Source organism: Halichoerus grypus, chromosome 8 (assembly GCF_964656455.1).
Source record: "Halichoerus grypus chromosome 8, mHalGry1.hap1.1, whole genome shotgun sequence".
Taxonomy (NCBI): Eukaryota; Metazoa; Chordata; class Mammalia; order Carnivora; family Phocidae; genus Halichoerus; species Halichoerus grypus.
The window spans coordinates 3,785,720-3,808,521 of NC_135719.1; the positions used below are offsets into that span (position 1 = coordinate 3,785,720).

Consider the following 22,802-nt stretch of genomic DNA (forward strand, 5'->3'; position numbering starts at 1 on the left):
TCCAACTTAAGACGGAGGGTGGTGACATGCTCCTCTTTCCCACTGGACCAAAATTTCAAAGCTTCAAATGTGTGGTAAATCTAACCAAAGATAAAGATTTGCAGGTGTTTTTTTGCATAAAAGCAAGAAGGGCAGATGTATCTGGAACGTGCTTCTAACCAAATGGGACATCTGCAATCCATTAGGGGTGTCCCGAAGAGAGAAAGTGAGAGGAGAGGTTCAAGCAGAAAGCCTGCTCCGTAGAAACACGAGCATGAAGATGTGTGTGGACCCGGCCGTCAGGATCTGAAGACCCCGGGCTTCTACAAAACGTTACCTTTCCAGGGGTAAACTCACATCTCTGCCAAATACCCCAGTTCCTCTTTTTTCTCTCCTCCTCTCAAGTTATCTCTGAAATGTCGTGCCTTCCCCTTACTCAAGTACACCTACATGTTTTAGTGTTTAAGACTTGGCAGTCACCTCAGATAAAGAGAACATTCCCCTTGGAACGCGCAGACTTTCCTTTCCCAACACTCATGAAGAACGACCCGTGTCCTGACTCGGCTTCTCGCACTGCAGCAGAACAAAGCAAAATTGTCACCAGGGGCATTACTTGCGGGTTACTCACTGGCTGTTACACACCTTGCTTCAGACTCCCAAGGAAACCACTAGCTTTTATTAAAGCGTGTGTAGCAAAGCCTATTGCAAAATACCCATGGCTGTGAACATGATGGGAAGGTGTGTAACTCCAGAATGGGCATGAAGAAAGGCACTGGATTTTGTTCAAATCGAGGATCATTGCCCAGGGCTTGCTTTTGGCCTCCTTTTCGCGGCCTGCCGTTGAACTTCAGTGACCGGGCCCGAATGGAGCGTCCCGTGGAACAAGGGGGCTCCTTAAATACGTTCCTTCACTGAGCAGACCAGGTCTGTTTCCTGTGGAACGGCTCTTCCGTGCTTACTGGCCTTTTGATAAACTATTAGTGCTGGGGCCTTTTGTTAATGACTAAACTCCTGGTGACGGGGGGGAAAAAAAAAAAAAAGACCCGGCCTGTTGAAACTTGTGTTGTAATTTGAGGATTAAAAGCCACACCTCTGGGAAACATCAATATCAAAGCTGATTCGGTGTCGAAGACAAGGTGTTAGAAGCCACAGTTTGACAAAGTGGATTTCCAAGTGCAGTTAGCAATTACATTGGTAGAAGTCCTCAATTATGCCATTTACAAGGAAGTACTTTTAAGAAGCTACAAGTCAGGAATGTGTTTTTAAATCTCTTCATTTATACACTTATAGGGAAAGCCCGTATTTATGAAGCACCTACTGGTAAAGAACACTGTGCTAGCTACCGTGAAAAGCAACAGATCTCACTCTCCAAAATCTCAAAAGCCAAGGAAGAAAAGTCTCTTCAAAAATTAAAATATGTAGTCAGTGCATTTCTGGAAAATACTTAAGATCAAGGAGAAAATCATGACTCCACCATCAACGTGCTCTGATTGGAAGAACCTCCTCACTCGGCCCAGGGTTTGTGGATTGAGGGCCTGTGTCAGAAGAGTGTCTCCTGACCCTCTTGATCACTAGTGTCATCTAAAAGTGAAAGAACAAAGACTGTTATGCCAGAGGACACTTAGTATTTCATTTATCCTTCATCCCAAAATAATCTTCCAGTAAAACTGAATGTAAGTTTCTGTATCAGTTGAGGACCTTTCTACTCACAAAATGAACAACAAAAAAAATCTCACATTGGCTTAAATGATAAAAATGATTTAATTGTTCACAAATTTAAAAGGCCAAAGGCTTCAGGCATGGTTTGATCAGGGCTTCAGCTGACTTTACCCGCAATTCTCTCAACTCTACTCAACTCCATGTGTCAGTTCCATTCCCTTTCTGATTTTCCTTTATTATCACAAGATGCTGCCAGGAACAATAGGGATCACATGGCTTTTTTCTTCACAACTGTAGGAAAAGAACAACTTGGCTTCTCATGACCACCAAACAAAAGTCCTGAGCTTTGAGCTGATTGGGCCACTCTGGAGCCAATCTCTGTGGCCAGAAAAATATCTGGGTGCTGATTGGTTTACGCACGGGTTACCTACACCAATCACCTGTGGGATTGAGGTTGGGTACCTCCCCAGAGGATGTGGCTGCTACCTGCTAGGGAAGGAATAGAACAGAGGTTGGAGGAGGCAATCCCAGCATAGTGTCTGCTACAGTCCTTTTTTACACACAGAGTCTGGGTCACTAATTGATTTTTATTCACTATCAGGTACAAGCTCTGTAAAGAGAAATCCATTTCCTCTATAAACTTGCCAAGTCAGATATTTAAAGATGGCTTTACTTTTTCAAAAACATAGCGAAATGGGTTAACTCTAAGTTTGTTTTTTCATAGCTCTCTCTCCCTGAAGAATACACTGAAAACCCCAAAGAAATGTTTTTGAAGTTTGATGTAAGTTAGTAATTGAGAATGATTTAAAATCTGCCCTGTAGCCCATCTTCCCTGGCCCTTTCTTCCCAATTTCCAAAAGCAACATGAAACCAAGTTGGAATTCTCTGTTACAGAAACCCAAATATTTTCTCCAAAGGTTTAGATAATGGGTCATTAAAGGGGCAGGAGGCGCCACGTTCCAAGGTATGATGAACCTGAAAACTTTCCTTCTGATGCATGTTCACCAGCCTCCCAAAACTTATCAAAGCAGCGCCTGTCCTGTCCTCATAAAACTCCCCCCAAATTCATCAGCTCCACATGCCAAGTGCCAGTTGCAGGGATGTTCAACAATATTTCTTCTACGCTTCAGTTGGAAATAGAGCCCCTTAAGTTCAGAGATGTAATTGGAGTAGTCAATAAAGTGTCCAGGGAGGAGTCCGCCTGTGACCATTTCCTCCCACCACCTTGGTGAGGAGAGAATGAGCTATTTAGAGGGAAGATCACAGCCTTGAGTGTGGAAAGGCCACGGAAGACAGACTCCCTACACCCCAGACATACCAAAACAACGGTAGCCAAACTTGCAATGCTTTCCCCCAAGCCTTCCACTTGGAAGAAGCATCATGAGCTTTCACCTTGTCCAGGCGGGAAATGAGTATTCTTTCCTGGTTAGAGAGGGCGCCCCAACTGCATCCCGGGCACGGGCATTCAGGGAAGCCCCTCGGTAGAATCAGGCTTGGGTTTGTTTTTAGCTTGGAATTGACGATTGTAGGTATCACTTCCTCACTGACATCCCCTCCTGGAGATCTGGCGGCTGGGCTACCATAAGCCACAGTGCAACGCGCGGTGCATTCCTCTCTCTATTGCAGCAGGACGCGCAGGCCACTTTGGTCCCTTCGACCCCTTCCGCTGTGTGGAAGATGAAGGAGCAGGAACAGTCCTCTGCCGCCAAAGTCCTGCACCACCTCTGGAATGGCTTCATCTCTCTCTCAATAGGGAGCAGCCCTGGGGCCGGAGGGAAGAACTTGCACACCTGAGCAGACCTGAGGCAGGCCGGCCTGCCCCCCAGCAGGCAGCTGGGGCTGGGGGCGGGGGGAGGGCAGCTTGGCCCGAACACTGCTTAGTCAGGCTCCCATGCTGAGCTGAGCTGCAGATGTGCCCAGACCTGCCACCACCAGGTGTCTGCGTCTGGGCCGGGAGGTGACGGCACAAATGAGACTCTTGCCTCCTGCTGTTTCCCAACACTGTCCTCGGAGGAATGTGGAAGACTCAGGCAAGGCCATCTTTGACGGCCTCTGACACAGCCATAGCTCCCCGGCCACCCTGCCACGTCCAAAGCCTCGGCCCATCCTGTCCCTTTGACCCTCACACAGTGCTGCCCACAGCCCCAGGGCTGGCTCCTCCCTGAGCCACGGGGAGGCTCAGGTGGGAGGCAGCTGCCCACCTGCTCTTCTCCAATACGCAGCTTTCATCACTACTGCCCAAACCTCCCAAGCTAAAGGTGTTTCTTTTCTTTTTAATACAATGCTCCCATGATTAAAAATGCCTTTGTTGTTGTTGTTGTTGTTGTTAAAAAAATCTTTTTTGAAATTCATTTGTCCCCACTGGGGAAAAATTTCACACTTCCCAAGGAGAAGCTATTCTGTATTTAACAGAATTATTAATGACTAGCACAAGTCTTCCCCAAGTGTAAATATTGGAAAAGCTTACCAGCCCATTAGTGGACTTCCGATGCAACAGAAAAAGGTCGTTACTCATCTCTGGTGGCTTCTGAGAATTCCGTTTTAAGCTCAGGCAGGCTGTGAGCCGTTTGCCATCAAGACTTAATAGACACTCTACAAAAGTTCACTGCACACCTACTATGTACTAAGCCCAGGCCTCAAGAAGACGACCCTGTACGTAGCAGAAGGTGCAAATGAACAGCGCATTGGCCAGATTCAGCCTGCAACCATATTTTGTTTATCTCGCACCATATCTATCAAAAATTTGAATTAGTTGCCAACTTCTAAATATCAGAATATTTCCAGCTTCTCTTGAAAACTCAGGAAATCTGGCAAAACCGAGCTCACATTCCTGGCTAACAACTGCCCACTTCAGACAGGCGCGGGCTCTCGGTTCACACGGCCCCCACCTGCCCTGCTTCCCTCCGACTTAACCTGCCCAGACCCTCAGCATCTTGCAGCGTACGTCAGGGTGGGCAGTCAAGGCACACCCATCCACCCACCCCGTGAAAGGCCTCACTCAGACACAAAGCAACCCAACCTGGTCTCTCAGTTAAGAAGAGCTGCTTCACGCCTCCAAAGAACAGCTCCCACAGTTTTTTCTGATTTTGTGTCTTCTCAGCTTTTCCTCTTTTTAATAAAGATTTTTTTTTAAATCCCTGGTAATGTAAAGTTCGGGGAAACATTCTGGTTTTAGTGCTACAACAAGGAATTGAACACAAAAGGAAAATGACAAGCTGGAGCACAGAAAGCAACAAGTGAGGACTCTGAGAGCAGGATGGGCACTCGGGGAGGCCCCCGTTGGCCAGATGAAGAGGCTGAGGCCTAGAGAAGGTGAAAGTCATGCCCAGGTCCCACTACTGAGCGGCAGGAGAACAGAAGCTTGATCTGAACAGTCTTTACCCAGCCGGTGACATATTCTTTTTACACGGAGGGGTGGTTTCTCTGTCCCAGCTTCTGCTTCTGTGTTTCCAAGGAATGGCAGAGAAGCCCACCAGATCTGGAAATAAATGTGAGGATTGATTTCACAAATCGCACGGTAACATCAGATACAGGATTCTAAATGAACCTGCAGAAAATTAATTAGCAATTTTCATCTAGACCTACTGATTCCCTAGATGTGGGTCAAAATTGTCATATTTGAAGAAATGTGTCTGTTGATCCTGATGGTGTGTGTTGGGAGAGGCAGCCTGTTTGGATGTTTTTCAAATTATATATTGCCAAAATCTTCCTTGTGTTTTTAACCAGGAATAGAGTTAAACAAGTTCATCTTAATATTTGTTGCTAGTGGAAAATTTTGCTAAAGCAAATATAATTATTCAGTTGCAACCGACACGAAGATGCTGACCAGAACTCTTCTATTGGACATACTCAAGGTACTCAAAGTGGACCACTGTCTGGGACTTAAAACATTTTGCTATATTTCTAATAAGCATATATGGCCATTCAATAATACTGCAGCCAAGAACTCCTCTGTAACAAACTTAAAATTAATTCAAAAGCCAGCTTTATGTCCAGCAGAAAGGAGGGGAAGAGAGCAGCCTTTGTAGAACAGAGACGATCCTACTCAGCCCCACCAGTCTGGCCAGGGACACGGTTTCATGCCTACTTTTGTAGACGAGGACAGTGAGCCAAGGAAGCCAACTTCCTCGGCCAGTTTCCAATTGCTGGGAACTGGCTACACCTGGGTCGTTCGAACTCCAAACCCTGAGCTTTGTCTACTACCGTGGCTCAGGGCGCGGAAGCCACGGAGAGGAGCAAGGGGTTGGTGGGGCTGGGGAGACTTCTGAGAGGCGGTGACATTTGAGAAAGACCTTGAACAATACTTTGTGTCACAATGGGCAGAGAAGAGAGGAGCACAAAGGCCTCGAGGCTGAACCCCGGAAGGGAGGGGGAAGTGCACAGAAAAACGGAAGGTGAGGAGTTTAGGTTTGGAATTCACAAAGCAAAGCTTCATCATAAAGTTTCCATGTGAAAAAACATGAATCCTCCCAACACCTGTAAGACAGGCAGCCTCACACCTACAAGGAAGGGCCCCACACTGCAGACCAGGATCCTTAGGTGGCCAGAAGGCCAGGAATGTGTGTCCAGCCTGTGGAGAGGCAGCAGGGCCCTCTGGACCCCAAGGAGCCGGCGGACCACACTTTCTTCCACGTGCACCCTGTTGGCCCCTTTCCCCCCCCTTCCCCTCCGAGGTCTGCGCCTTTCAGAGCCAGAACCAGGCGCGCTGTCTGCCTGACTGCAGTGTGTTTCTTCCTTCCAACTCACATCTACTCCCCCAGCCTGAGATTAAGGACGGGTTTTGTTTCCTGCCCCGGGATCGACACCCGCAGCAAGGTAGGCAGAATAAATGCAGCACGAGGAAGCAGGCCCCCTCCCCCACCCAGCCCGGCCTGCAGACAGTCTTTTTAGGGAACTGCAAAGGGAGGGGAGAGAAGGCCTGATTCTGCTCGGGTTCCGTGTCTGCCCGCCCAGGGGCGTCAGAAGGCTGCGTCCTGCCGCAGCAGCTGTGGGCGATCCCTGCCAGCCCCTCGGCCGGGTGAAGCCCCGTGGGTTCCCGGGCCCAGGACGCCGGTTCTCCCCAAGGCTCCGCCCCTCTGCTCCTGGGGGCCAAGCTCCCGTTCGGTTTTTCCAGGACATTTCATTTCCCTTTATCCGTAGCGCCCTGTAGGAGAGGTAAAAATAGAATCCCATTTTACAACGGAAGCAACTGAGGCTCAGCGAAGTCGCTGTCCTGGGACAGCGGTGCACCTGGGACTGGAACTCCCAGCACAAAGGGAAGGGGGGGCTTTCTGAGTTCTTAGAGCCTCCTGGGGACCCCCTTTCCCCACCTCCCGGGACACGTGCCCACACTTCCTCTGGAAAGAAACCTTCTGGGGGCGAGGGTGGCGCAGCCCGCTCCTTGGCCGCGGTGGGACCCCGAGGGCGCCCCCGGGTAGGTAGGGCGGCAGAATCATCCCCCGAGACCCGAGCCAGGGAACTTCAGAGCGTTTCGCCCTTCCCCGGGAGAGGCAAACACGGACACGTCTGTGTCTTCGCCGACAAGTGCCTTCAGGCCCGGCGGGGGCAGACACCTCCGCGCCGGCCGCCGGCGAGGTCTGCGCCGTCTGCGGGGGCACGGCCTCGCATCAGCTGCGCCGAGTTAGCGCGTTCGCCGGCCGCCGGGGCGGGAGGCACTTCCCGGCGACGCGGCGGCCCGGCGGGGGGCGGGGCGGAGGGGGCACCCCCCGGGGCGCCAGGGGGCGGGCGTGCGGGCACACGCGGTGCGCGGCGGGCGGGGGCGGCCACCGCGCCGCGCGGCCTGGGCGCCCGGGGAGCCGCCCACTTCGCCGCAGCGCGCCCCGACGGCCGAAGCTTGGATGCGGCGGCGCCGGCCGAGCCGGGGCGGACGCGGGGCGGCCCGGGCCGGGGACACGCGGCGGTAGTGCCGGCGCTGCGGCGGCCGCAGGATGGCCGAGGTAAGCGCGGCTCTCCCCCGGCGCTGGCGGCCCCCTGTGCGCGCGGGGCGGGGCGGGGGTGGTCGGGGGCGCAGCGCGGGCCGGGCTCCGTCGGCAGCCGGGGGCGCGTCCCGGGCCGACCTCCCGGGGCCACCTGCGCGGCGGGGCGGCCTGGGGCGCTGGGACCCGACGTCCCCGAGCCGCAGGCGCGCGCGCGGACCAGGCGGGTTCCGGGCGCCCCCGCTACGGCCTGGGCGCGTCCGAGGCGCGGGGTGCGGGCGAGCCTCGGGGCGCCCTCCCGCCGGGACTCCGGGCTCGGGCGGCCACGAGAGCGCGCCTCCCCCGCGCCCCTGCCGGCCCCCCGGCGCCTCGGGTGGAAGTCCGAGGTCGCTCGCACGGCCTTGAACAGCTGCTCCTCACAACTGGCCGTCTTTCTCCCCGATTTTGTTGCTGGAGAACTAAGCGCGCGGTAAGCTCCGCTCTGAGAGATGCGGGGACCGGCGCGGGGCAGGGCCCGGGGCGCCGGATCTTTTGTGAAGCGCCGCGCAGCGCGGTGCGGACGGGTCGCGCCGAAAGCCCCCCGAGACGCCAGGGCGCGGAGGGTGCGCGGCCACATGGGTGCCCCTCCGTGGGGCTCGTTTACCTGCGAGTGCGCGGCGCCGCCCGGGGCGCGGGGTCCCCCGGGCCTACGCGCTCGGGGCTGGACCTCGGGCCGGGAAGGCGGCCGCGTCGGGTCGGCTCCAAGGGCCGGGGCTTGGGGGCTTGGGGGGTGGGATGGGGGCGCCTCCTGTCCCCTGCCCCCTCGGGCGCCCCCCGCCAAACCCCAGCCCCGCCGGCCGCCTGGCTTTGCATCAGCCTCTACGGATTTGTCAGCCAGATGTGACAAGATTGCGGAGAGGCGAGGGAAGGAGGAGATCTGATATTAATCAGCGCATAGCTCGGAGCCAAACTTTCTCAAATGCGGTGTAGGAACATGCTCTTCTCATTTAAGGCATCCCTTGTGGCTGTGGGGCTGCCACCGGTCGGAGTTTGACAGTTAAATGGAATGCCAACGAGCAGCCTTAATTGTAGGAGTAAAATTGTGTGTGTTGGGGCGGGGGGGGGCGGTTAGACACTCTAAGGTTCAGTTATGTCCCCTAGTTTTATGGCCGTGCTCACCGCAGTTCTCTGAAGACAGGGCATTTAAATCGGGCCAGACGCCTGGTCGCAGCCAGGCCTGTGCTGTTAACACTTAAGGGGCCTAGAAGAGGCCCGGTGTCCTGGGAATCCCTGTCAGTGAGTGAGTGTGAGAGAGTGTGCGCGCGTGTGTGTGCAGGGGAAGACGTGTTCCTGCAGCTTTGGGCTGACACAGCAGAGCTAGCAACCATTTTTTTTTAATATATTCTCATCAAAGTGACAAAGATTTCGGCTTGAAAGTGAATTGAAAACCAGCATTTGGCAGATCACCTTATTCCTTTCTTTCTGGCGCCTTTTCATTCCCAGTTTATCGTTTTAATTTGCAGAGTTCATGGAGCCTTTTCGAAAGATGTCTTAGACTCTGAGCTTGCAAATGCGTGCTTATGTGTTAAAACTTTTGTTCGGTGGTAAATATCCTGGCTTCTCAGTTGTCCCTTCCCAAATCCGTTGATATATATTATGAAAGCCTCATTTGCAGTGTTGATAAGTCAGAATAGCATTTTCGTGTGGCGTGTAAAACAACATGACTTCGCAAACACGACCAGTTGTCCAGGATTTGATTTTCGCTTTCAATGGGTGTGGAAAGATAACCACACGTCTGCTATGATAAGTCTTGATAAATAAACTTTATCCTTTCTGGCAGACCTAAAAGAGTAAGATGTGAGTCATCATTTCATTTCTCATCCGATAGGTTTGCTAACTTGAATTTCACCAAGAAAGCATGAGGATTTCAACTCAGCTGTTGGTTTGAACGCGTTGGTGTTGCAGTTCAATGCCGAGGAAGGGCGGTGAGCTCTTCAGTGAGCGCCGGCCCGGCTCGTGCTTTGGGAACTCATAATTATGTTCAGACGTCTGCGTAGTTTAATTTGGAAAATGATCTGTACCTGTAAATGCTATTGCATTCAGAATAGTAAGGATTGAACCACACAGCCCTCCTTCAGTCAGAAAGTGGGTAGCCGGGAGGGGTTATGTAGCCCTTGATATTCGCTAGGGTGAGCAGACCTCTGTCTGCTCTAGTTATAATCCACATTAGGAATATTAACCAACGTGAAATAATTCCCGTGGAAGCATAAGGTTTGCACAGAGCGTGATTTTTATTTATTCGTTCATTTTTACATCTCTGTCCTGAAATGGTTAGGCCTGCATCCCAGGCCCATATTCCGTATCTCAGAACCATCAGCTTGGAAAGAAGAAAGATCCACCCCAGTGGGTGAGAAAAACCGTACAGGTTTCCCCGTGGAACAAATAAATAATTGTCCTTTAAGCATACTGTTATCATTTATGAATGTCTAGGGATAAATATAAACATTTTAAAAGTTCAGTTTGTCGGTAAAATTAAACCGCAGCATACGGGGTGAGGGGCAGAAGTGTCTTTTAGTCTTTGTATATGGCTTTAGAAGTTATTTTGACAGTGGCCATTAAAAAAGTTGCCCCGAAGGTTCCACAGGTAAATTACTTGCAGGAGGAGCATGTTTTACCCCAGGGTGAATTTTCACCTCTACAGATGTCACTTAGAGTGAGTTACTTTTGTCAGAAACAGCCCTGTTTAAAAAGAACTAGAAGTACCCCAGGTAAGATGAAATCTCAATCGCTAAGCCACCCATTTTTTTTTATATATCTAAAATCAAGATTTAGAGAACCAATAAATTTTTTTAATTACCTTACGCCAAATATCCTACTGCAGATTTTTAAAATTGTATTTATTTATTTACCTATTTTATTTTTGATGCCTTATCTGAGAGATGTTAAAAGATAACTGGGTTCGGTGCAGAAGAGACATCTGGAAAGTTTTGTGTGTGTGTGTGTGTTTTTTTTCTTTTAAATTGGTTTCCACCTGAAAACCTTATTTCCTCTTATCTTGTCATTCTTTGAAGCCCTTTTTCTTAATTCTGAAAATTCTCAGTTTCTGGTGTAGCCCCCTTCCTCTGCATAGACACATGCCTATTTTATCCCAAAAAGGGTGAATCAAAACAAAGAGCAGACCTGTTTTGCCTCAGTCCGATTTGGGGCCTTCTCAAACTTCATATAGGTGAGGCAGGCAAAAGGGCTCTCGCCATTCTCATCCACGCTTGGGTTCATTACTATAAACCAGCCTAACCCATCATAGGAGAAGTTTGCCTTGGGGGGATGATAATTTCACTCCGCTAAGGTGGAGGGGAATGGTTGTCTCAGTTAAGGAAAACTTTAATTCAGGCTACTAACTTTTTCTTGCATATGGTTATATTTGCTTGTCTCCTCTTACAGATTACTTGTATGATCCTTCCACACACTCAAACAAACATCACAGTTATTTTCCAGCCCTCCACCAGCTTCCAGAAGCCTTGTCCCGGTCCTGTAGCCCTCTGACTGTTTCTTGCATTATTCATTACAAAGGTAAAATTTTTATATGGACCTCTCGAACATTTCATGATACAGCGTGCTGGATTTTAAGGCAGTGATCAGGATGGCGTAACTCGCTAACTCTGGTCTTTTCTCTTTAAAAATTTCATTTTGAAAATCTAGGGTTGCTTTTATTTATTTATTTTTCCCCCTTCGTTCTTAAGCTCTAGTTCTCGTTAAGTCCTTAAAAGAAACATCTGCAGAATTTTCCTTAGAAATGCTCACAATTTCATTATCTTGCCGCGGTGGGCACCATACGCAGAGTTGCATTGCCTGGGTGACTGGCCACCTTATCCTAAATTACCCTAAAGTATAAATGTCTTTTTTTGTGTGTTGGCTTTTGTTTTTTATTCCCCCTGACTCTGTTGCGTTCAGAAGTTCCTGCACATTCAGTTAACATCCCTCCGTTTTTTGTTATCAAAGGTTTCTGAAGACTGCCTCTGAGGTCCTCCCAAATTTGGGTTATAAAGGAGGGAGAAAAAAATGTGTCCATTGTCATTTATATTTTCGTATAGTTTTTTGTTATTGTTAGGTTGCCTTTTTTTTTTTAATGAAGAAATATTTGGTTTGGTTCGTAAGGTAACATTTGGATATTTTTCTACTTTTTGTGTTTTCTGTTTTCAGAACTAATAATTTTAAGAAAAAAGGGCACAGCTGTTAAATTATTTTGGCACAGTTTATACTTTGATTTATAGAGATCAAAAGAACAAGTATCTTCCCCCACCATCCTCTTTGAACTAAGCAACAAGAGAACAAGGCAAGGGTGTCCCGCATACTTTCTACTCACAGGTAGACTTGGCCCAACATCTGTGCCCTGGGTTCTATCTCCCCTCTGCCCCTCCTCTGCCAGACCCTTCTCCATGCTCTCTTTCTTCCTTAGCCTCTCTTCTCAGCCCCGTGCTTGCAGTGAGAAAGCAGACTCTGTTGTTTTTGTATTGCAAATGATGCCTGCCTGGTTTGGGAGGCTTCTCAGGGCCCTTTTTTCAACTGTGCTCATGGTAAAGGGTGTCCCCTAGTTGTTGGGAATCCAGATGGTTCCATGAAGCCAACAGAGAGATGCCTGGCTGCCCATCTGGACAGCCCACGCCCATCTCACCCCATTGCCTCTCGAGGTGTGTTCCCCTGGCCCAGGGCAGAAACCTCTGGTCTGTGGCTGGGCCTCCTGGCCTTGACACATGGGGACAGGATGAGCCTAGGACCGTGGCATTTCCTGCACGCAGTGAGGAGAGCACACCTCCTCCAGCCTCATAGAGCGCCTAAAAAAAATTAACCGTAACTCTTTAATGTCATTAAATTCCCAATCCGTGTTCAAATGCCGTTGATTGTCTGGCAAGCCTTATTTAACCATTGATGGGTCCAAATCAAGATCCAGAGAAGATCCCTACAGTGTCTCTCTTCGTCTGTTGGTTTAGACTTTTTTCCTTGCACCGTTGTGTAGCAGTTTCTCTGTGGGAAAAGCTGGTCCGTTTGTTCTGTAGAATGCTCCCCAGTCTGGATTAGCGATTACTTCCTCATGGTATTGTTTACATTGTGGTTATTCCTCTGTCCCTGTGTTTTCTGGACACCGGAGTTGACCGAGGGGCTTGATCTGATTCAGATTTGAATGTTTTCCACAAGAGCACACCGTCCACAGTCGTACGTATCTTTCCATCCAGGGGCAAATGGCCTGGTCGTCATCTTTTACACTGGGACTTGTGGAATTCTAATTCTTCATTCATTTATTCACTGGACACTTCTATAAAGGGAATCTCTGTCTCATCAGAGGTTTGGTTACCCTGAAATACAGTTGTATAAAAAAGATATATACTTGATTCTTTCCCTCTGTTTACCAGTTTGGGGAACAATTCATTGGTTTCCTAAAGGCGGCCAATGAGCCTTTCTTTTGTCTTTAGTATCTTTTGAATTGCTAGATTTTAATATAGTGAATGACTCACGCCAATTTTTGACGAGCCATATTCTCTGCTCTGCGGTTCTTGACCAGTCGAGTTGTATGGCTTTCTTCCTCCAGTGAAGACATGAGCTCCCTTAGGGCAGACGCTGAGAGATCCTCGTCTTTTTATCCCCAGGAGGCTCCCTACAATTACCAGTGCATAGTAGATGCTTTAAAAACAAAAACCACCAGCAACAACAAAAGCAATTTGTTAAATAAATTGGTACCGTTTTGTTGAACTTCTCATGGAGGAAGATGGCGTGAGACTAACGTCTGGTCTTGTGTCTCTCTCTCTAGGCCGCCTTCGGTCCAGTGCCACCTGCAGCCTCCCCTGAAAGGCCCTCATGGCTTCTCTCCTCTCTTCTTCCCCGTTGTCCTTGTTGCCCATCTGGCAAATGGGGATACTATTTTCAGAATCATAGTTGTACTTCTGTGGGTTTGTATATGTAAGGAAAACTTAAAAATTGAAAGAAGGCACAGAAAAATGAGAGAACAGGAGGTAGGGAGCAAAAAAATCCAATTCTCACAAAAGACATAAGAAGTTACAAAATGTGTGTAAGAGGTAGATGCCGAGCGGCCCAAAGAGCAGTTTGGTAGAGACCGCCCCCCCTTGAATGATGCAGTGTCCTGAACCACGAAGCCTAGCCCTGCAGCCACAGTGAGAATGGGGTGATGATTTCACTGTGGGAGAAGCCAGGTCCTCACCCACAAGCTGAGGGTGGTCCTTAGAAGACGTTGTGTAGTATAGATCCTGACTGGTGGTTTTCGATCTGCATTGTAGCCGTCCAAGACGCAAACATATTAATGACTGTCTATATCAACACTTACAAATATAACTTGGAAAAACCTGAAGCAGCTTTATGCTAAAGGTTGGTGACTTAAAAACTTACTTGTGATTTAGCAGATTGGCTCCTTTGATTTTAAGTTAGGGAATTACGATTCTTACCACTGAGAGTCTGGCACAGTCTTAGAATCTCACACTTAAGACATGACTACAGACTCTAAACTTGGCCTCGGTGATTTCTCCTCATTAGCCACTTTCCACATGATTTTTTATGTGGCCCTCTCCATGGCCAGCAGGACAGTCGGTGTGTAAATTAGGAACTACGTCCTGCTGCTAGTATAAGCTCCTAACCGTCACCATCCTTTCCGTGCAACCTTCCTTAGGGCATGACCTCAGAGTTGCCTCATGGTCACAAAATGGCATCTACAGTCCAGCCATCATATTCTTGTTCCAAGAAGGAGGAACGAGGAGAAGCAAAGAAGTCTCTCCACTGAGTCAGCTCCCATTTACAAGGAGCTTTCTGTAAAGCTCCACCTAGCAACTTCCACGTGCATACCACTGGCCAGTGCTTAGTCACCCGGCCACCCACAGAGACTCAGAAAGGAAGATCCCGCGAAAGGCTGTTGGGTGGGCATCTGTAATTAGTGAGCACAGCGCCACTGCCTCATTCTTTCACTCATTCTTCTCTCAGCTAGTCCCAGTGGAGGGCCTACAGAGTATCAGGCCCCCTGCTAGCTGCTGGGTGCTAGGTTAGGGTTCATGGGTTCCTTGCCTCTTTTAGGAGTGATTCATTGTGTCGCAACGTTTATGGAGGATTTTATAATAGGCATTTTTGGTAGCTCTGTCTGTGTTGAGTCAGACCACCAGAGCCCAGGGGACCCAAGAACCTTGGTGTGGGCCTTGTCCAGCAACACTCCCATCGTACGGATAGTTCTTTTCAGCTCTTACCTGTATATCCTCATTAATACGGCTAATAGGCCTCGGAGGTGGGCAGAAACAGATCCCCAGCCCTTTGTAGGCAAAGGCTCCGAGGCATGGAGCTGAAGGTTCTGTGGCTTAATGGAGAGGAAGACCTAAGTCAGCTGAAGCCAGTTGTAGGTTTTACTGCCTCCCAGTGGAAGATGCTCAGTGAGGGGCAGGGAGCGCAGGCTCCCCACCTCTGCATCCAGAGGGATTCTTTTTAACACAGGCAGAGCAAACTCAGTTCGTATTTTCTTATAAAGGATTACTTAGGGGACGCCTGGCTGGCTCAGTCGGTTAAGCATCTGCCTTCAGCTCAGGTCATGATCCCAGGGTCCTGGGAACGAGCCCCACATCGGGCTCCCTGCTCCGCGGAGAGCCTGCTTCTCCCTCTGCCACTCCCCCTGCTTGTGCTCTCTCTCGCGCTCTGTCAAATAAATTAATTTTTAAAAAAGACTACTTAGAACAAAACCCAGACTCCTTGGCCTGTCCCACAAGATCCTATGCAGAGTGCTCTCTCCCACCTCTCTGACCCACATTTTCTACGGTTAACCTTACTAACTCACTCCATCTACAGACTCCTTTTCTGTTCCCTAAGCACTCAGCCTCTTCATGCCTCAGAGCCTTTGCACTGACTATGCCCTCTGCCCTAAAACACTTCTTCCCTCTCCACTTCTTCACTGGCTCCTTGGTGTCCCTTGGATTCAGTTCAGCTCTCGCCTCTTCAAAAGTCTCCAACGATGACCTTATCTAAGGGGCACTTACTTATACCCCTATCCCTCCATGCCACCCAGTAAAATTGCTAGCATAGCTTTCGGTTTAGTTTATTCATAGCACTACCTTACTCTGCACTGGTAGTGCTTATTGTTTATTTTCTGTCTTCCTCTAGATTGTAAGTCCCTGGAGGGCAGGGACCTCGTTGGTCTTGTTCAACACTTTAACCCCAGAGTTTAGAACAGTGCCTGGCTCATTAATGTTCAGTAACTGTGTATTCATGTATTATAAGTGAAGTTCCTTTGCAGTGTGAAACTTCACTGTCCTTATCTGCAGAATGTGGATGATAATGCCTGACTCCCAGAGTTGCTGTAGGAATTAAATGAAACCATAAGTGTTAGTGCCAAATACTGATATTTCAAGATAGAACCTACCTCCAGTATCCAGATTAGAGACCACCCTGACAGCCCGGGAGTTCCTCAGCTTCCTCATCCATAAAATGGGGACAGTCATACCTGCCTCCCGGGAGGTGGTGATGAAGAAATGAGACCGTACAGGGGCCTGCTTAGTGCAGTACTTCACACGCAGTGAAATGCTCGGGAAAGCTCACCAACTGTGACTTTGGGAAAATTACGAATCTTCCGTAAATATAAGTTTCCTGCGAAGAATGCCCCCCTCGCAGCCGCGTAGTGAGGGTCGAATGAGGACAGCTGTGAAGGCTTGCCACCACACGAAAGGCCAGGGGCTGTAAGAACATCCAGTCTCACCATTGGACTCACAGTGTCGAGGAGAACTTTCTGTGATGGTGGGAGTGCTCTGTATGTCCACCGTCCAGTATGGTGGCCACGAAACCACGTGTGTCTGCTGAGCACTTGAAATGTGGCTGGTGTGACCAAAGAATTGAACTTTTCATTGTTTCATTTTTATTAATTTAAATTTAAATAGGCTGGGCGCCTGGGTGGCTCAGCCGGTTGAACATCGGCCTTCAGCTCAGGTCAGATCCCAGGGCCTCTAATTTTTCTTCTTCCTCTTGCATTCTATCCCTAAGACTATCCCCCTGAGTTTATCCTCAGGGATAGGAAAATATCTGCATGCGCTAAAGATGAAATCAGCTTTAAAGTGGACAGTTTTTACTCTCAAGCTCAAGCATTCAGATCCGGTCAGAGGCCTGCACCATCCAGCCACAGGTGTCTAGGCATTGACCCCGCTGTGTGTCTGGGCCGGCAGCTGTCAGTATCTCCCCAAACGGAGGGTAGAGCAGGGGTGTCAGCAGAAGGAAGTGGGACCCTCGAGCTTACCTAAAAATGAGGTCATAACTTTCCATCCCACAGACTGCAAATCACGGACGCATCCATCACATACTAGGTGTATCAGTAACTTCTGGATGAATGAAGGAGCAGATGATAGCTACAAAAAAAGCAAAGCAGAATTTTGAATGTTGATTCGTAGCACATCAAAGTGACTAATAACAATTCGGAAATAGTCTGATTAAAATGAGTGCGTAAAAAGCAATAATCATGTCTTGATGAGTTCAGAATGTTGTAAACATCTGCTTTATGTTTCTGAAGAATGGAACAAGTATTAGGATTCCAGGGGAAAGGATGTAAGTTTTAAGAGTTTTCCATATTGATTTGCATGAGTACTTTTCGTCCTGTAATTAGAATTTTTTTGGTTTGATTTCATTTTAGAAGTTTTAATTTGTCTTTAGATAATGGTGCTATAATTTTTACCACACCGTGGAATTCTGATATGGGTAGAAAAACTCAAGGGCCTTAATATTGGAAGTTTTCTGAGGCACCGTAATTAGCTTTTTTTAGCTCATAAATAATTCCTCTGAGATTTATTTCCATGGATGTTTAATGAGCTTTATTAAGCCTTATTCAAATAGGTTCATATAGAACCACATGAATATTTCTAATAAAACAGCATTCATACATTGAATTTATACATAAAGCTGCTTAAAATTCTGTCCCCAAACTAAAAGCTGCGAAAACTGAATAGTCAGGTTCGGCCAGTGGGTCTCAACTGGAGGCAGTTTTGCCCCACGGGCATTTGGCAATGTCTGGGGAGGTTTTTGGTTTTCACAACTGGAAGAGGGAGAGGCGTTTCTGTGGTGTCTGATGGGTAGAGACCAGGGATGCTGCTGGTCATCGTACAATGCACAGGACGGCCACCGCAAAGAATTACGTGACTCAAGATGTCAGTCATCCTGGAGTTGAAGAACCCTGAGTCAGGTGTCAAAGAGATACAGAAAAAGTGAGTTTCAGTCTTAGGCTATGAAATGTGCTTGGGATCGTTCCCTCTGTAGTTTCGTTGTGCTGGGCCTGAGATGGCCTCACCCAGAGCTTCCTGGGGCTTTGCCCGAGCAAGAGCCTTTTAAGCGAAATCTTCAGGAAAGCAAGAAGCGTGTGCTCCAGGACATCTTTCTGTGCGTGAGGCGGGTCCTATTCTCTGAATAAATGAATGTGAATTTACTCTGTGTTGTTCCAGCGTCTTGCTTGCAAACAGCGAATGGCATCTTGAGGGACAGGGTCCAAAATAAGAATTTTTTTTGTCCTTTTAAAAATTTCCTTTAAAGCAGTCATATTTATCAAAATGTAGGTTGTGAAATATTCCAGAGGCTTAGTACGGAGTATGCTGGGAGCTGTTGAGAATAGAGATGGCTGGTTCCTGGGTCAGCTGGCGTTGAGAGTCACAGGGTTGTTTGAGAATCTGGACAGCGCGTTAGGTATGCTACCGACAATGGGACGTTCTTGTTGGGACCGCGTGTAATAGAACTTAAACCAGTACTCGTTTTTATCTTTCCAGTCAAAGGATATTATGTCATCATGTGCATAGGAATCTAGATGTATGTGTTCAGTATAGAGGAGTAGAATCTCTATAACCGAAACGCGAAATAATTTCTGGCACAGTATTTCTCAATCTTTTCTTCATTAGGAGACTAGATTTTTTTTTTTCCTAATTGTGCCTCCCCCAGTGAAATTTTAGTATGATACCATATACTGTGTTTCTGTGCATGTATATGTATCTGTGTTTTGTACGTAAAGTGATTATTTTTTTTTACCTCCCCCCAAGAACTAGTTTTCACCCCACTGGAATGGTATCACCCCTGATAAGAGTGCATGCATTATTACAGTAAGAGGTGGTTGTGACCACAGGGAGTTCTTTGTAGGATATTGCATGGCTTTCCAAAGAGCAAACACGTTTTCTGTTTTCTTTTACATGTTTTCTCTTTTCTGTGTTGTGATCCTTCTGGAAGGGATCAGGAAACACCATTACTATCTGCTGCGTACCTCAGTTATGAGCAGCCCTGTTCCTTCACCTGAAAATCTCATCTAGTTGCTCTGTTCAGGCCCATGGTAACCCGAAAGGAGTCATAAATAACCGTCACATCAGGGAGATTTTAACCTGTATTCAAGCAAAGTCACTGATTGGGGTGGGGGACTTTATTTTTTAGAACACTTTCAGATTCACAGCAAAATTGAAAGTAAAGATTTCCCATATACCCGTGTCCTCACACATGCATAGCCACCGTATTATCCACATCCCCCACCGGAGAGTTGTCACATTTGTGACAACTGATGAACCTACATGGACATGTCATCATCACCCAAAGTCCATGGTTTACCTTAGAATTCACTCTTGGTGTTGTACATCCTATGGGTTTGGACAAATGTATAATGACACGTCTCCGTCATTATAGTATCATACGGAGTATTTTCACTGCCCTAAAACTCCTCTGTGTTCTACCTGACCCCTGGCAAGCACTGTTCTTTTTACTGCCTCCATAGTTTTGCCTTTTCCAGAAGGTCCTATAGCTGCAGTCATGTAGTGTGTAGACTTTTCAGATTGACTTCTTCCACTTAGTAATATGTACTTAAGTTTCCTCCGTGTGTCTTCATGGCTTGGTGGCTCATGTCTTTTTAGTGCTGGGTAATATTCCATTTCCTGGATGGACCACAGTGTACTTACCTGTTCACCCACTGAAGGGCATCTTGGTTGCTTCCAAGTTTTGGCAATCATGAATAAAGCTGCTGCTATAAATATGTGCATGCAGGTTTTCGTGTGGACATACGTTTTCAGCTCCTTTTGGTAAATACCAAGGAATGTGATTGCTGGGTTGTATGGTAAGAACATGTTTAGTTTTATAAGAAACCACCAAACTGTCTTCCAGAGTGGCTGCACCATTTTGCATTCCCACTAGTAGTGAATGAGAGTCTCTGTTGCTCTCCTGATGAGCATTTGGTGTTGTCAGGGTTCTGGGCTTTGGCCATTCTAATAGGTGTGTAGAGGACTGGCTTTTTTTTTTTCAGTAATATTTCTATTGAGATATAATTTTCTGACTATAAAATTCACCCTTATAAAGTCTATAACTGAGTGGTTTCACTATATTCACAGAGTTGTGCAACCATCACTACTATGTAATTTTAGAACATCTTCACCTTAAAAAGCAACTCTGGTCAAAATTTAAAACATCTGTGCTTCAAAGGACACCATGAAGAAAGTGAAAAGATAATCCAAGGGCAGGAGAAAACATCTGCAAATTATCTGTTAAGGGACTTATACTAAGAATATATAAAGAACTCTTACAACTCAAAGCTAAAAGACAAACAACCCAATTAAAAATGAGCAAAGCATCCGAACAGACGTGTCCCCAGGGAAGACCTACAAATAAATGGCCAATGAGCTCATGAAAAGATGCTGATCGCCATTAGCCATTGAGGAAATGCACATCAAAACCACAGTAAGATACCACTTCGTACCCACTAGGCTAGCTCTTTCAAGACAGACAAGGAGTGTTGGGAAGGACATGGAGAAATTGGAACCATCCTACATTGCTGATGTGGATGCAGAAGAGTGCGCCACTTTGGAAAAACCGTTTGATGGATTCTCAAGTTAAACAGAATTACTATACAATCCAGCAGTTCCATTCCTAGGAAGACCTAGAGATGAATACCTATGCCCACCATAAACATGTACACAGGGCTCCTTCTGCAGGTGATGGAAATGTTCTAAAATCAGATCGTGATGTTTGCACAGCTCTGTGAATATACTAAAAATCATTGAGTTGGATACCTTAAGTGGGTGAATTGTGTGATATCTGAATTGTATCTCAATTTAAAGCTATTTTTTAAAAGATGAAAACAAACAAAAATAATAATTCCCCCCCGCCCAGTGCCACCCATTAACCGTCCCTCCTCACTCCTGCCCACTCCACGCAGTCCTGGTAACCGCTAGGCTGCTTCCGGCCTCAGTCGATGGACCTCCTCTTGACATTTCATGTAAATGGAATCCTACCACCTGTGACTTTTTTCCTTGGTTTATTTCACTGAGCGAGCGTGTTTTCAAGGTTCATACATGCGGTAGCATATGTTAGTACTTCATCCCTTTTTATGGCTAAATATTCCATTGCATGGATACGCCCCATTTTGTTTATCCATTCATCAGTTGGTGGACACTGGGGTGGTTTTCACTTTTTGACTATAAATAATGTAGCTATGCTCATTCGGGTACAAGCTTCTACGTGAGCCTGTGTTTTCATTTCTTTTGGGCGCATACCTAGGGGTGGAATTGCAGGGTCATATGGTAACCTCACGTTTAACTTTTTGAGGTACTTCCAGACTGGTTTTCCAAAGTGGATGTGCCATTTTACGTTCCCACTGGCAACTGATTTTTAAGTGAAGACTAGTCACATTCTCCTTAAAGTGAGTTTCCCAAGTCCTGGGACAGAGTGTACCCTTTCCTGTCCCCACACAAGGCCACAAAGTCCCTTAATTGACAGATGGAGGTCCCCCCCAAACATGCACACCCCAGTTCAGGGAGGCTCTTCTGGGAGCTTCACTGATGCAGCTCCCGGGAGAGCTTTTTCTCAATAATACATCACATTCCTCAGACCTCTATCCCCTTTGGAGGAATTCGTCTTAAAAATATCTGGGAAGCTTTGTTCTCAATACCAGAACTTAGCCGACACGTACCTTTGTGTATTGTCTTTCAGCCGAGTGAACGTGAACGTGCGGCTGGGCGTGCGCACGGGTCCACCCGCCTGGCCGGGCCTCGGCAGCCTCGCAGCCCAGGGGGTGGAACCCGGGAGTCCTCAGTGTGGTCGGCCTCGGCATGTCCTCTGTCCATGTGCACTTTTAGCCTCGGCCCACACGGGGGGTTAACTGTGTCCACGTTTGGATGATTCTCCATTCAGCTCATTCTCTCTCACTTGTTCCAGGACAGTCCCCGTGTAACTTTCGGGGGCGACTGCTCTGGTCAACTTAGAGATTGGTGAAAATGTGACTGTTCACCCTTTCTGGGCTCTTAATAACAAGCAAGGGGGCAGCTGGGGGGCTCAGTCGGTTGAGCATCTGCCTTCGGCTCAGGTCATGATCCCAGAGTTCTGGGATCGAGCCGGGAGTCAGGCTCCCTTCTCAGCAGGGAGTCTGCTTGTCCCTCTGCTTCTCCCCGTCCCCCCACTCGTGTGCTTTATTTTTTCTATAAATATTTCACTTTTTTAAAGATTTTTCTTTATTTGTCAGATAGGGGGAGAGAGCACACGCACAAGCAGGGGGAGTGGCAGGCAGAGGGAGAAGCAAACTCGCTGCAGAGCAAGGAGCCCGATGTGGGGCTCGATCCCAGGACCTTGAGATCATGACCTGAGCTGAAGACAGACGCTTAACCGACTGAGCCACACAGGCGTCCCTCTCTCTCTCTCTCTCTTTAATAAATGAATAAAATCTTTAAAAAAGAAATTAACAAGCAAGATACCTCTGTCCAGAATATTCCCACAGAGCGTGGTGATGTTCCCTAGCCCCCTGCCGCGCGCAGAGCCGCTGGGGGATCGCCGGTCGCTCTCGGGTCCGGGGTCCGGGGCCTCCCGCCTGCGCCTGGCACGGCGTGGGCACACGCTGCCCGTGGACGTCACCGGGCCGAGGCCCGCGGCCGGGCCTCCGCGCTCCGCTCCCGTGCTCGCGTGCCGCGTTCTCTCTTGCAGGCCATCGGCTGCACCCTGAACTGCAGCTGCCAGAGTTTCAAACCCGGGAAGATAAACCACCGCCAGTGTGAGCAGTGCAGACATGGATGGGTGGCCCATGGTAACTGTATTCTTCCTCCTCCTCCCTCGGCCTCTCGCGGCCCCTCTGAATGACTTAGAGTAAATCGAGAATGGAGCTCATGCCCGAGAAGGACAGCCAACACGTGGGTGTCCCCGCTCTTGCCAGCTGACGGGCTGAGAGCTTTCTGTATGGTCCCTTTTTGAAGCTTAACGACGCTGCATGGTGGGTGGGGTCTTAGCCCCGCTCTGCAGACAGAGAAACAGGGG

The 22,802-nt window shown here is 48.2% G+C and overlaps 1 protein-coding gene and 1 long non-coding RNA gene across 12 annotated transcripts in view; one reads left to right on the forward strand and one right to left on the reverse strand.

Moving 5' to 3' along the window:
• BNC1 (basonuclin zinc finger protein 1) overlaps positions 1-22,802 on the forward strand; it is a 163,125-nt gene that overhangs the window by 128,791 nt on the left and 11,532 nt on the right. For 9 of the 10 annotated variants that reach the window (XM_078078815.1, XM_078078820.1, XM_078078813.1 and 6 more), the window contains one exon: positions 22,476-22,575. In XM_078078815.1, the coding sequence (XP_077934941.1) occupies positions 22,476-22,575 (100 nt within the window). Of the gene's footprint in view, positions 1-7,363; positions 7,575-22,475; positions 22,576-22,802 lie in introns of those variants that run through there. The other variant, XM_078078821.1, reaches the window with a different exon arrangement.
• On the reverse strand, positions 1,722-22,419 carry LOC144382832 (uncharacterized). Of its 2 annotated transcripts, XR_013450243.1 has the most exons (3): positions 13,266-22,419; positions 8,197-13,182; positions 1,722-5,116 (listed from the first exon to the last, which is right to left on the reverse strand). It is a non-coding gene; the product is annotated as an uncharacterized LOC144382832 (long non-coding RNA). The 2 variants fall into 2 exon arrangements; XR_013450242.1 differs by having other exon boundaries at positions 8,197-22,419.